A 14,306-nucleotide genomic window follows, 5' to 3' on the forward strand; every position below is an offset into this window, starting at 1 on the left:
TCCTATGTCCCCCAGATGTTGTCTAAGGGACATTTGGATCTCAGCCTAATAATGGTAAACTTTCAAATATAGCTTAATCTTTTCATCTTTGTATGTTATGGCATGGGGGTCTGTTTGTTTGCCAAAATTCACACTGGGCATGTCTAAGCCCGTGAGCATGCCTAAAGTAATTCTTTTGATTCTGGCCCTAGGGTGACAAAAGACAAAGGAGGAAACTGCTTTGCAAGTTCAATTAATATCCATGCATGCAGATATAGTGTGTGTACAGACGCACATAATCAAAATAAATAATTGCTGAAACACATTATTTTAAATCAAAAGAAACATGTATCCAATTTATAGTTAAAAGGTTGAGGTAAAGTTGCAGTTATCTTTCTTAAAACTAGCATTTTACTTTGCTAACAAGCAGCCTTTCAAGATAAGGTTCATTGTTGGCTTATGATTCTAGCTTGTTTGAGGAGAGACAAGCCAGAATCCCCAAGTTGGATTTCATGATAAATAATGGACAAAGGTTCTGTACTTTGTTTAGCCACTCCTTCTGGCAGGAGGAGCCAAGTGGGAGCTATTAGGCAGGATGCACCAGCACATGTGATTACTATAAGCCATGGTCCCCCTAGAACCCTCACTTGTTGTGATTTGCAAACTGGCCCATAGTGAAATAGAGATCTAAGCACTCATCCCACATGATGGTGTAAACGGAATGCACAGCTTTCCCACCTAACTTGAATAGATATCCGTAAAGGGGGGGGGGGGGAAATCATGTGAAGTGGCTTTTGAACATCTGCAGACTACGAGCGGCACAACAGTTATAGCTACTTAAATAGAATATATATTGACTAAATGTGTAAAAATAAGCTTTGCAAGTATGTCTTTATGAATGTGTAAAAACATTATTTTTGGCCAAATACATTTTTGAAAAAAATGAAATATTTTATTGCAAAAAAATACTTGAATGTGAATAAAACATATGTAACGTTTCACATTCAATGCAACGTATCTTAGTTGGCTTCAGAGCAGTTAACAAAGTTCCATGAAAAAATTATGAAATCTGTGGCATTTTTAGAAGGCACACCAGACGTACAAAACAACTGTACCTGCAGATCTCCAGGGAAACGATTTCTCAGTAGAGCTATGGAAAAGGAAACAAACAAACAAACTTAGTGTTGATTTTCTTTCATTTTCATTATACACAGAATATGATCAGCGCTCATAAGATTGGAAGGATCCCAATAGGGCTGAACAAAGCTGCACTTCTCCATTTTACCCACTCGGTATATATGTACTGATAAGTACTTCAGGACAGACAAGGAATTTGGTGTCTGTATATTGCTCCCATATCAACATTAGGAAGCCAGTAACAAATATAAACAATGCTTTTAGAGTGAAGCATTTTTAAGTCCTACAGAAATCCTATTGATTTCAATTGGAGAGTTAAGGTAAATTGCACCAATATTTTGAGCCAGCTATTTTTAAAAAGGCAGCTTTCTTCCCTCTTGCAGACTAAATAATAAAATGTACTAAAATCTTTTACTGCATGAATGTCATTCATTTATGTAAACTTGTTTACTCTTTATAGTAAGAGGCTTTGTTACTATTCTTATGCCATAATTCAGCTCATTTCAAAATTAGTTTCTGTCAGATGCCAGTATATATAAAAAATACTACTATATTTACCTACACAGATGAAATATTCACATTTAAATGTCTAGATATATTTATATGTCAAAACAGAATTAGATGGAAAACCACTTAATTTATATTTTTTATTTTACAGTCCACTAGTCAGTGCAAGAAAATATTTTCGTACCACACTAAACTGCCATGCATAAATCCATATTTAAATACTTTTAATACCAATTTTCCATAAAGCACTAATAAGAACAGAATTAAAGTTTTTGTTCCTGTCGATAATTGCATTAAGCGTCCACCACAAATATAAAATAACTCTTGAAATAGACAATTTGTGTTTCCATTTTCCACTCTGACTCTAAGCAACATTACATCCTGACTCAAAATATATGTTTACAACTAACATTTTAATCCTAATCAGATTCATAATCACATTATGAATTCCAATAAAACTGGTCACGGTTTTATCGGAATTCAGTTTCTTTAAAAAAACAGTCATAATTTTAACATGGTGTTTTATTCTTTTATCCTATTTTGTATCTTTTATTGTTCACCGCTCTGGAAATCTGTCTAGAAGTGGAGTGGTTTATAAATTGTTTAAATAAATAAATAAAACAAATAAAGGTGTTACTGACACTTGAGAATCACTGGCTTGTCTGTACTACCATATACACATCTTACCTGAACTACGAAATATGTTTAAGCCCTCACTAAAAAATGAAGTTCTCAGAAGGGAAAAAGTTAAGACAATTGGAGAAAACTGAAGAGGATGGAGTTAGCTTCTGTTGGAAAGACTGGGTGAACAATTTCTGCCTGATGTGCTCTGAAGATTGTATGATCCACAGCAAAATAATGGGTTGGATCAAGACTTGTGTTCAGCAAAGTTTTTGCCATGAGGAACATTTTGCCATGATTTTCGTGGACTCCTCCTTCCCTCTGCAGTTGCTCTGGAGTGTTGCGGAACCCTCCAGAACAGTATGGGAGGTGGTGCTCTGGGCTATAGGAGGATCAGCAAAAATTGCCATCCCCGTTCCCGCTGGATACCAGTCAAACAGAAGGAGCCCTTCTGTTTGCAGAGAGGCAAGCCTAGATCCAGCCCATTATCTTTATCTTGAAAGTACTACCATGGTTTATGAAAACATTCCTTATTTGGTGAAAAATGACTCCTATATTAGGTGGTATTTTGCATCCCTTTGTAAATAATTACAAAAGTGTTCTAAAGGGAATGAAGGAGAGCCTGAGCTCTGAGGCACTGTGGAAAATTTAAAATGGTAGTTCACAGCAGGCCAGCCCAGTGAGAGCAGGCAGGACAAGCATCTGAACCAGTGGGCCCAGTTGGGGCAGTTGCCCAAGAGTGCCTGATGGTAACACTGGGCCTTTCCCCATTCCTGAGGCAAGCACGCTTCCTCCCCTAATTCAGTCAATATATAGTTAACTACTTATTCGCAGAACCTGCATGGAGACGCACATCCCAATCGACATTTTATCCTTTCAATGTTTAGTAGGAACAGAAAAGCAAGATATCAAATAATTAAATAAACTGTATCAGGGCAAACATTCTGCCATGCAACGCTGGTGGGAAATGAAACTGCCAAGTTCAGCCAGCATAGCAAGACTGGGAGCATTGCCTGATTCACCAGACCAATAGGGATGCATTTCTTCTTCACTCCCATTGAGAATAAAGGTGATGACAGAGCTTTGTTTTTCCTCAGTGACAAAACAACATAATCAAGTCTGATTGCCTACGTGGCACTGTGACATCACCATCTTCACTGCATGATCCCTACATAACCGGAATTAGACATCGAAGAAGTAAGAATCCCTAAATATGGATCTGAAGCAGCAATATGTCATGGCCACACAAAACGAAGTGAAAGCCTGCTAAGAAAGGAGAATTTTCACAATCCTTGAAAGCCCAATTTTCATGATGAAAATCAAATCTCATGAAAACTTAGCCCAGTGCTAGTATTAACGACAAAAGGTTTTTCCTGCATTCCAGTGGGACACGGAGGGCCTGAGTGTGTCAGATTCCCTGTTCTTTCCCTTAACAGTGTTGTCATCAAAACAATTTATGAATATCATAAAGCTCAGCAAAACGATATAAGGAGATCAGCAAGTAATACAGTGATTTCAGGAAAATAATAGCAATTTCAGCAGAACATCATTGATGCCAGCAAATACCCCAATATGAAAAGCTTCAGCATGTTTTGGCAAAAATACAATAATTCTGGGGAAATGTCCTCTGTGCACAGCAGATCAAAACCAAAGTAACATATATCCGCTAACCCTATCAGCAACATTTGTTCAATTTCCATATAGAAAACATCACCAGACTGCTCTTTTTTATATATAACTTCCATTCTCAGACTTCTTCCCACCCATATTTCTATGGTGTATACATGTGCGTGCGTGCGTATTACTTACTTACTTACTGTTGCCATATGGCTTGGCTGCCTGAATTATGCCCAGATTCTAGCTATGCACCTGCTGCCCATTTCGACCATTAGCTGATCCAGATCCTGAGCTTTCATTCCCAAGACTCCAGCTCTTATAGCAGCCTTCCCTGCCATATGTTTTGGACTTCAATTTCCATCAGCCCCAGCTAGCATGGTTAGGAAGGCTGGGGGCTGTAGGCCAAAACCATGGTGGACTCCAGGTTGGGGAAGCTGTTCTACAGCAAGGTTTGGCAACTGTCAAGTCAGAAGCAACATAAGGGAAGGGACGGAACTCAGTGATGAAACACCTGCTTTGCATAAATATGGTCCCAGGTCCAATTCCTAGGAGCTGGGGAAACACACTCTTGCCTGAAACTCTAGAAAACTGCAGCCATTTAGCATAAATAATATTGAGCTAGATACATAAGAACAAGTGCTGTCTATCCTCATAGTTGTATCCTGTACCTCACCCACCCACCCTTTTCAGGGAGCAATAGGTCTATGGAAGGGGAATGTGAGTGGCTGCCAGAAAATGGGAGGTGGATCTGAAAAGTTAGATTGCACTCCAAAGTCTTATGCACATTTTTCTTGTCTGGCCTGTATTGCATCAATATAGAGAAACTCCAGGGCATACTCCAACTTCATATAGGAAATTAGCACCAGCCAGGCACAAGATTTATGTACCACTTCTGAACCAGTGGTTGAATCTACTGCCAAGTAAAAATGCTCAGAAGAATCCAGCTTCATGTGTGTGTGCCCATGTGTGTTTCCTACAGCTTGTAACAGGGGAATATATGCTCAAGGGTGGTGGTGCTGGTGATTTGAGATCAATGCTTCCCCATCAGTAGTTTTCTCCCCCTGCCCCTGCTGTTTGTTCTGAAGATGCCATTGCAATAATGGCACCTCCAAGAGGAAATAGCAGTCAGGGAAGGGATTTTTAGCGGAGTAAAAAAAGGGTCAAAACTGCTCCCTACAGGCCACATTTCTGATCCCCTGGCAGTTCCCATTTCTATACAAAACAATAACTACAGGAGAGTTTATCATATGTTTTATTTATTTATTTATTTATTTATTTAAGGATTTTTAATGACTCAGGTCTGACCTTAAATTAGCATCAATTTAGAAGATGTACAGGTTGTTTGTGGATTCCTGGTCAACAGCTGGTTGGCCACTGTGTGAACAGAATGCTGGACTAAATGGACCATTGGTATGATCCAGCAGGGCTCCTCTTATGTTAAGCATTCTGTTCACATAATGGTCCACAGGAAACCCACAAGTAGGACCTGAGTGCAACAGCACCCTCCTGCCCATGTCCTCCAGCAACTGGTGCACGTAGGCATACTGCCTCTGAAGCAGAAATAGTATATAGCCATCAGGACTAGTAGCCATTGATAGCCTTACAAGCGTTTAAAATACTTGAGAGGAGCAGAGGTAGCAAAAGGAGACCACAACAAGAGTGAAGTTGGCTCAGTCCTACAGTATGAAATCTTTAATTTAACAAATTTAACAAATTTAAATGATGTGCAGGCTTTAGCGGAGATTCATCTTAACCACCTAACTTTATTCAGTGACTCAATGCTTCTTTTAGTTAATAGTTAAGGCCATCAAAATAGTTGAGTAGGTAGTGATGAAGATTCATATCTATGGGTATTATTGATCTACTGAAGGGGGCCCAATCATTCATTTTCATTCATTTCAGTGACAATTCCATAAATGCACTCTGCTCCGAAAGTGATGAAATGGCATATGAAAGTCTCCTCCTAGCTGATGTTACCAAAATACTATCTCATCGTTTGGAAATGTCATCTGCCTTCCCTTCCTTTTTGTGTCCCTTTCCGTCTGCTTGTGTTCTTAGTCTGCACTTTTCTTTTCTTTTTACAGTTGCAGTGAGGGCAGGGTTTGTTCTGCTTAATTTAATTATTGTACAGTACCCAGTGTCTGAGGGAATATTATTATTAGAAACTATTATTTATTATTAGAAACTAGAGATTCAGTCCTTGAGAATTATTCTTTGACATCCAATTTGGGAACCAGCAGTTGTAACCTCTGTGTGTATATGTTTTGGGTTAGGTTTGGCAGAACTCTGTCTTTGGGGAATTTAGGGAGATTCTGGATTGCCTCAGTGGATCAAACAATGGGAGTTTTTCCTAATCCAGAATTCGACTTTCCACAAGGGAACAACTAAAGGGAATCTGAAAGCTTAGAAGCAAGCAATGAAGGTGGCATCCACCCCCTATTGCTTAACTCCAGTGTCATACAGCCTATATCCGCAGTTAACATGGCAAATAGCCTAGCAACAGCAATTCCATGTGAAATTGTCTAGATCCTCTTCAAAGGCATATAGGTTAGTTGCTATTATCATCTCTTGCTGCACCAGTAAATTACAGAAGCTAATTATTTATTGCACAGAGAAGTCTGTCTTGAACCTGCTGCAGTTCAACATTGTGTGACCCAGAATTTTGATATTGTGAGAGGTAGAAAACATTATCTCTATCCATTTTCTGCCATTCTTAATTAAATACATGCCTCTCATAGATTTCTCCCCCAAGCCAAGAAGTCTCAATCGCTTTAGTATTTCTTAACTTAGAAGGCATTCCAACCTCTTTTTGTGCCTTTTCTAGGATTATGTTCTAGCCTCTTTGAGTTGTAGGATAAGCAGAACTGTATGCAATACAAAAATCATACATCTGAAATATTTTTAATTTTACACTGTTCTATAAAGCTGAGAATTGTGGTGGTGAATGGGCTGGTTTCTAATCTAACAATTAAAGAACTGAACTGCCTATCTTAACCTCCTAGATTGCTTTTTATTCTACATCAGTGGAGTGTAAATGAACAATACATACGTTTGCAAACTAATCTTGATCCTTTCAATGTTTGATAGCCACCACAGTTGCCATTTTAAAGAAAAAAAACTACTTTGGGGGCAGGGGCACATGTGGCCCACGTATTGCTGACCTCTGCTCTACATACTTAGTGGTACCATACAGGAAAGAAGCTTTATGGACTAATAGACCAGATGCAAGAAGGCCTAGACTGAATTATGAGAAAGAGCACCATAAAGCCCATGAACAAAAACAAGGAGCACTCCTGTATTAATATTATGTATGTCAACCTACCCTTGCATTAAAATAATCAGAGAAGACCCTTGTCCGTACTCCTTCCCTAAGAGTAGTACATTTAAGATTTATGAAAGAGACGATCTTCTCGGGGGGGGGGGGGCAACTCTACTCTGGTATTCCCTCCCACAGAAGATATGCATGATGCTAACATTGTACTCCTTCTGGTGCCAGGTGAAAATGTTTTTATTTGCACAGGCATTTTATAACCAACACTCAACATTTTGAGAGCTTCGGCTATTGTGCGGCATAGAAATGCAATAAATAAATAAACATGTTTATGTTTGTAGACTAAAGTTTGTATTTTTTTTAGCTGTTGAACTGTGTTCTATACTTCTCAGTTTTACTTTTGATATTTATTTATTTAAAACATTTATATCCCACCCTATATCATTAAGATCTCAGAGCGGCATACAGATTTTCAGTTTCATGTTGCTTTTATTGTATTGTATTATATTATTTTTAGGTCATATTATGTATATCAAGCTGAAAGGCTTTTTCAGTTGATGGTGTGGTTTATAGATTTTCTAAATAAATAAACAGGCTTTTTCATGAAGTTGAATGTTGTATTTGGGCTGGGAATGAGACTGGGGAAAACTGAAATAGATTAACTTTTGCTGTGACTTGAGGTGTGTTTTGTGCATGATATTTTTGGCTGGAAATCCAAACTAATCATGTTTATTTTTTTATTTTTTTATTGTGAATCCAAACTAATCAATAATGAAAAGTGGCTACATGCAATGATGGAATGAGGGTGACAACTTTTACTTCAGCATTTTAAAGCACTGTTTAATAAGCACTATTTTATTGCTGTAAATTGCCTTGAGTACTTCTGCTAGGGCTGAAAGCTGGTACCAAAATATTTTATAAATAAAGAAACATTTTATAAATAAAATAATGCATTTAGCAATTCTGAGGCTAAATTTACATGTTTGTTTGATTTTTTAAAAGGGAAATGTAGTTGGTGCGACTATTTACTTGATTGCAGCAATGGCACTGGGGAAGAGGTAGTTAATTAAAGCTTTCCCTTTCAGCTCTTTTCACATCTGGAAGGCAACCGGTTAGGGAAGGCTGCTGTAGAATCTTATTTCTAAAAAGCTGGGAGCATGACTCCCTGTGGACTGCTGACTAGAAGTAAATAAATTCGTTATAATCTACTACCATCCTCATGTTCAAATATCCAAATTGGGAATATGTATATCTCCCACTCAGTGAGATGCTTACAGTTTTACTGCGTGAGGAACGCCTGCATCTTGCTGCAAGGGAGAAGTTCATCAGCACCTGCCACCCTAGTGCAGCTCCCAGCGTCTCAACAGGACCCACCTGCTGTGTCTCCCATTGCAGATGAAGTTTGAGAGTCATCATTTTAATTTTCCCAATCTTCTTCAAGTGGTGAGACAGCCTCTCTCCCATGAGCTATGTCAGCTAGCCTCTTTCTAACTAAAAATAATGGGCTCCTGTAAGACTTTTGAAAATACCAGCTTCTTCAAAATAAAAAAATGCTACAAATGAAGTTTTTCATCTTTATAAGTGCATTTTTTAGAACCCTGTTCAACTGAAAACACACACACTAAAGGATAAGAAAGACAATAAAAAAGAAACTCTCACACATGATCTTTCGAGACTCATTAAGTTCATAAATCGAATCTTCCCCCAAATGGTAGCTCACAATTTTGTTGTGCAGAGTTAACTATTTCTGAATAAGAATATTGTATACTTGTAATATATCTTCTAAATGAAATGTGGTATCTGTACAGCAGCTTAATTACATACACCAAAAAACCACATCTAATTAGCTGAGGTCTTTTATCTCATTTTCGCTTTCAACTATAGCCATTTCTGCTAAACAAATTACCCAGTTCAGGTACAGATCAAATTTAGGAAAATGTGCAGTCTTTGAAGATTACAGGTACTCATAAGGAATGGAGAAAAACACTCCCAGGACAGAAGTAGGCTTTCTTATTCCTCATGTTTCCTATCTTATGCGCCGATAGCCTTTTAAACTTTCCTGGATTTTCCTCCCTATTCACAGAGAACGTAGGAGATTACAGGGGCATGCACAAATATGAAAGAATGGGGGAAATAAGAGAAGGAATAATCCATATATACAGGGGTGTGGGGAAACCACTCATGCAACAACTGGGCTGTTGATGAGTTGCAATAAAAGTAGCTGCCTTAAGGAGGGAAAAGCTGATCTTAGATTTAAAAAGTTGATAAGAAATGTATACACGAGGAAATAAACATTTTCAGGTTCATATAACATCATACTTTCCCAACAATAAGGGTGTGAGAGAGGTACACATCTACAGTGACTAACAAGACCATAAGTATCCAACCTAGCATGCCAGTGCAGAAAGAAAAGCAGATGAAAATATCAGAAATTGTTTGCTATATGTCACTTAGTATTTTTGACATCATTTGGAAGGTTTGTTATCACTGCCATGTAAGGAGACAGCATATAAGCGATATATCAGTCTTAGAGGAGGCGGAGTATAATGTTTATATCTTACTCTTATGTTCTTCTAAGAAGTCTTCGGGCCAGTTCTTGAAACCAGTGTCCCTGAGCCTGCTGCAAGCCTCTCTGGGAGAGGGATGGATTGTTTTTACAGGAGAATAAGCACCTACACATTAGTATATTTCAGGTGCAACCATGTGCATGTTTAGATAGAAAAAAGTCCTAAAACTCCCAGCATTTCCCTTACTGACTGATCGAGAAGACACCGCGTCAATCAACTCAAGTGAGGGCCAACCAATGAGATATTGAATTGTATTCCATATTATTAGTCCTGGCTTATCGACAGAACAGTTTTTCCACAGGAAATTTTATTACATACAAATTAGAACACCTTTTTACCCTCCCCTTCATTCCTAATTGATCTGGATAGTAGACATGCATGGCACTGTGAGTTTTAAGATTTTGTAATGTTTTTATGAGCTGTGGACTGGAACTACAGTACTATCTGTAATGTGGAAATGTTCAGTTTAAAAATAAATAAAAATAAATCTGAATATCTATGTTCTAAACCCATCAACACCTACTCTCCAGATGGGTCCTGTTAACTGAAATCAGCATGACCTTCTATCATTGCATATTTTGATAGAATTTATAGTGGTTACATCACAAAAACTGTTCTTAAAAATGTCCTTTCAAATTAATTTCAGAAAGGTTGCCATATAAATCCAGAGAAGCCCACCAAAAAGAAAGAAAAAAAGAGTGGGCTGGAGCACTTTATTTATTTATTTATTTATTACACTTATATACCGCTCCCATAGCCAGGGCTCTCTGGGCAGTTTACAGAAATTCTAAAATTGAGGTAAAAACAAGTATACAAAATTTAAAACTCTAAAACACAGAACATACACACATAAAGCATTAAAAACCGATTAAAAACTAAACATGTGGGTAATTAGGATGTGCCGCCATATGCCTGGGCAAAGAGGAAAGTCTTAACCTGGCGCCGAAAGGACAGCAGCGTTGGCGCCAGGCAAGCCTCATCAGGGAGATCATTCCACAGTCTGGGGGCCACCACCGAAAAGGCCGTATCCCTTGTTGCCACACTCCGAGCCTCTCTCGGAGTAGGCACCCGGAGGAGGACCTTAGATGTTGAACGTAGTGACCGGGTATATTCACGTCGGGAGAGGCGTTCCGTCAGGTATTGTGGTCCCAAGCCGTGTAAGGCTTTATAGGTCAAAACCAGCACCTTGAATTGGGCTCGGAAACATACAGGCAGCCAGTGCAAGCGGACCAGAGCAGGTGTTATATGGTCAAACCTTCTGGTTCCCGAAATCAATCTGGCCGCTGCATTTTGCACGAGCTGCAGTTTCCGAACCGTCTTCAAAGGCAGCCCTACGTAGAGCGCATTGCAGTAATCTAACTTGGAGGTTACCAGAGCATGGACAACTGAAGCCAGGTTATCCCTGTCTAGATAGGGGCGTAGCTGGGCCACCAACCGGAGTTTGTAGAAGGCACTCCGTGCCACTGAGGTCACCTGAGCCTCAAGTGACAATGACGGGTCTAAAAGAACCCCCAAGCTACGAACCTGCTCCTTCAGGGTGAGTGCAATCCCATCCAGAACCGGTAGAACGCCCCCCATCCTGTCAGCGGAATCACCTACTAACAGCATCTCAGTCTTGTCTGGATTGAGTCTCCAGTCCATTGTCGCAGCCAGGCACCGATTCAACACATCCACAGCCTCTCCTGCTGAAGATGAAAAGGAGAAATAGAGCTGCGTGTCGTCAGCATACTGATGACAGCACACTCCAAAGTGCCGGATGACTGCAGCCAGCGGCTTCATGTAAATGTTAAACAACATGGGGGACAAAACCGACCCCTGCGGGACCCCATACTTGAGAGTCCATGGGGCCGAGTAATGTTCCCCAAGCACCACCTTCTGTAACCGACCCGCCAAATAAGAGCGGAACCACTGCAGAGCAGTACCTCCCACTCCCAGCTCAGCGAGTCGTCCCAGAAGGATACCATGGTCAATGGTATCGAAAGCCGCTGAGAGGCTCCTGTCTTTCTCCCGACATAGGTCATCATACAGGGCAACCAAGGCTGTTTCCGTGCCAAAACCAGGCCTGAAGCCCGACTGAAATGGATCCAGATAATCAGTCTCATCCAAGAGTGTCTGGAGCTGTCCCGCCACCACCCGCTCAAGGACCTTGCCCTTTATTGATAAGGTTACTTGCTGTAGAGCAGTAATCTTTAACCTTTTCAGATGTATTCCACTGAAGAGCAATGCTATAGGGTAAGTTTGCCTAAACAGCATGTTAGAGCCTCTTCCTCAAGCTTATTTTATAGTCTAACAGCTGTCTGTTTCTTTCTCTGCCCCATAAAACACGCAGATCGGAAAAAATAGCTTATGTAATTCATATAAAAATGTAATAATTTAACAGCCACTTAATGAAGATTGCATGAAACAAATGGATGTGTGTGTTAGAATACATTCAGATGGATTATGGTACAATAATGGTTGGAAAAAAGATATAGTAATAATAAGGAACACCTCATTAAATTTTAGAAAACGAACAATATTTCTTAGCCAAACATGTCCTTTTTAATACCAAAGACACAAACAATTAATTCTAAAATCTGCAGAAATATTTTAATAGATACTGTTTAAAAAGAGAACATCCAAAAGGTGTATACACACCACATTTCTAAACTATCATTAATAATTACTTACATGGTATCTAGTTTACTCAATGGACTGGAAATTATTTTTATTGTTTCTGGAAAATAAGAGCATGGACTGACATAATTTCCTCTATTTGCAAAACTCAGGGGTAAGTGTTATCCTTATGCAGCCAAAATGGCACCATCTATGCACCATAGGGAGGTATCAGCAGGTCTGTAGGAACCTCAATGTTTACAGAAGTATCAAAACAAAAATAGGAAAATACTGGGGGATAGGATAGACTCAAATACAGTCCAATGGCATCTAAGTATGCTCAGTAGCCATGGAACACTGAATCAGTTGAAACAGAAAACTGGGTGGGAGAAGATGGATTTGGCTGGCTGGACATGGCAGGTGAACACTGAGACAGGATTCAAAATTTGACTGATCAGAAGGATAGGTAAGACAGAAGGTGAAGAGTACAGAGGGGTAAGAAGGGGAATGGAAGGTGAGCAGTTATAGCTCTGTCTCTCTTCCTCTGTTGTCCTTTGCTACATTTCTTTCCTTCTTATTTATTAAACTTATACCGCTCCCATAGCCAGGGCTCTCTGGGCGGTTTACAGAAATTCTAAAATTGAGGTAAAAACAAGTATACAAAATTTAAAACTCTAAAACACAGAACATACACACATAAAGCATTAAAAACCAATTAAAAACTAAACATGTGGGTAATTAGGATGTGCCTTCTTGTTCCTCCTTCAAGAGAACCTAGCAAAAGTGGGTGGAGAAAGAGACACAAAGAGATAAAAAGGATACAGAGAACCCTAACTGTTTGGATAGGTCACACCAAAAAGACAGAAATGAGAGATGCCCATAGAAATCAATGAAGAAATCATTGGGATTCGATGCCAGTGTGACAAGCCCACCATCTCAAAAAGGTAGCAGTCCCAAAAGGCAGTAGCAAAAAGACATGTTCCTGCTTTTACTCCAAAGCAAATAAAGTCAATTATCCCCATGTTGCAGGTTGTAAGGTGCTGTGGATTAAGACAGCTGTGCAGTATGTTTTACATTGAATATTGCAAGTCAGACTCGTTATTTTTTTTTTAGTGACAACCAGGCACCTACTGCACATTGGGCTGAAGCTGAGAAGGAAACTCACAACAATCCAGCAGTCTTATGCAGTGCTTTTCTCCCCACGTTGCAGATTGGGTTGAGAAAATATTATACAACATCTCAGTGTAGTCCATTATTATACCTCTATTGTTGTTTGAGGGACCGTGCAGCGATCAGGTTACAGCAGCTCTACAACAGAGTCACCATTAATATTGCAGGTGAGAGGAGAGAGTGAGGTGAGTGTGCATTCCCAAACAAAAACTTCCCATACTTCCCAGGTAGTACAAAGACCAACTTAATTTACCCTCAGGCCATCTCCCAGGCCAAATCTAGCACTCAAATACAAGCAGAAACTTTGTACTCCATTGGCTTGCATGCAGACTAGTTGAATTTTTAAATGTTCAAAAATTAAAGGAACATGACTGCACACAAAGCAAGAACCAAGTTAGAAAAGAAATCCTGTCTTTGATGCTAATTTTTATTTTTGCTTTTCAACTCTATCAGATATAAATTCAGACAATACACTTACACAAGAGATATACTGTAACCTTTTATTGTAGGGAGCCTCTTGCTTTTCACTGTTTTACAAGGACATGGGTTAACTCATAACAAAACAAGGGAAAAATATGGCCAAGTAGGATTATAAAAATCAGAATTTCCCATTGGTAGGTGTTCCTCAGAGATAAAAATTCTGCTCAAAAAAGTTTATAAAATATTTTACAAAGGTTTTCATATATGTCAAAATACAACAGGAATGCATGGCAGTTGATTTTATATGCAAGTATTTTTATGGGAGAAAGTACCATAGTTTGGGTTATCTCATAATTTTCTGAAAACAACCAGTATAATATAATTTCTAACATTTATTTACAAACAAACATAAAAATATACAA

At 39.1% G+C, this 14,306-nt stretch overlaps 1 protein-coding gene across 3 annotated transcripts in view; it reads right to left on the reverse strand.

Annotated features, from left to right (window-relative positions):
• The window catches only part of PKP4 (plakophilin 4), a 114,923-nt gene that overhangs the window by 46,294 nt on the left and 54,323 nt on the right, over window positions 1-14,306 (reverse strand). For all 3 annotated transcript variants that reach the window (XM_063116520.1, XM_063116521.1, XM_063116519.1), the window contains exon 4: window positions 1,095-1,129. In XM_063116520.1, the coding sequence (XP_062972590.1) occupies window positions 1,095-1,129 (35 nt within the window). The remainder of the gene's footprint in view (window positions 1-1,094; window positions 1,130-14,306) is intronic.

Source organism: Elgaria multicarinata, chromosome 2 (assembly GCF_023053635.1).
Source record: "Elgaria multicarinata webbii isolate HBS135686 ecotype San Diego chromosome 2, rElgMul1.1.pri, whole genome shotgun sequence".
Lineage (NCBI taxonomy): Eukaryota > Metazoa > Chordata > Lepidosauria > Squamata > Anguidae > Elgaria > Elgaria multicarinata.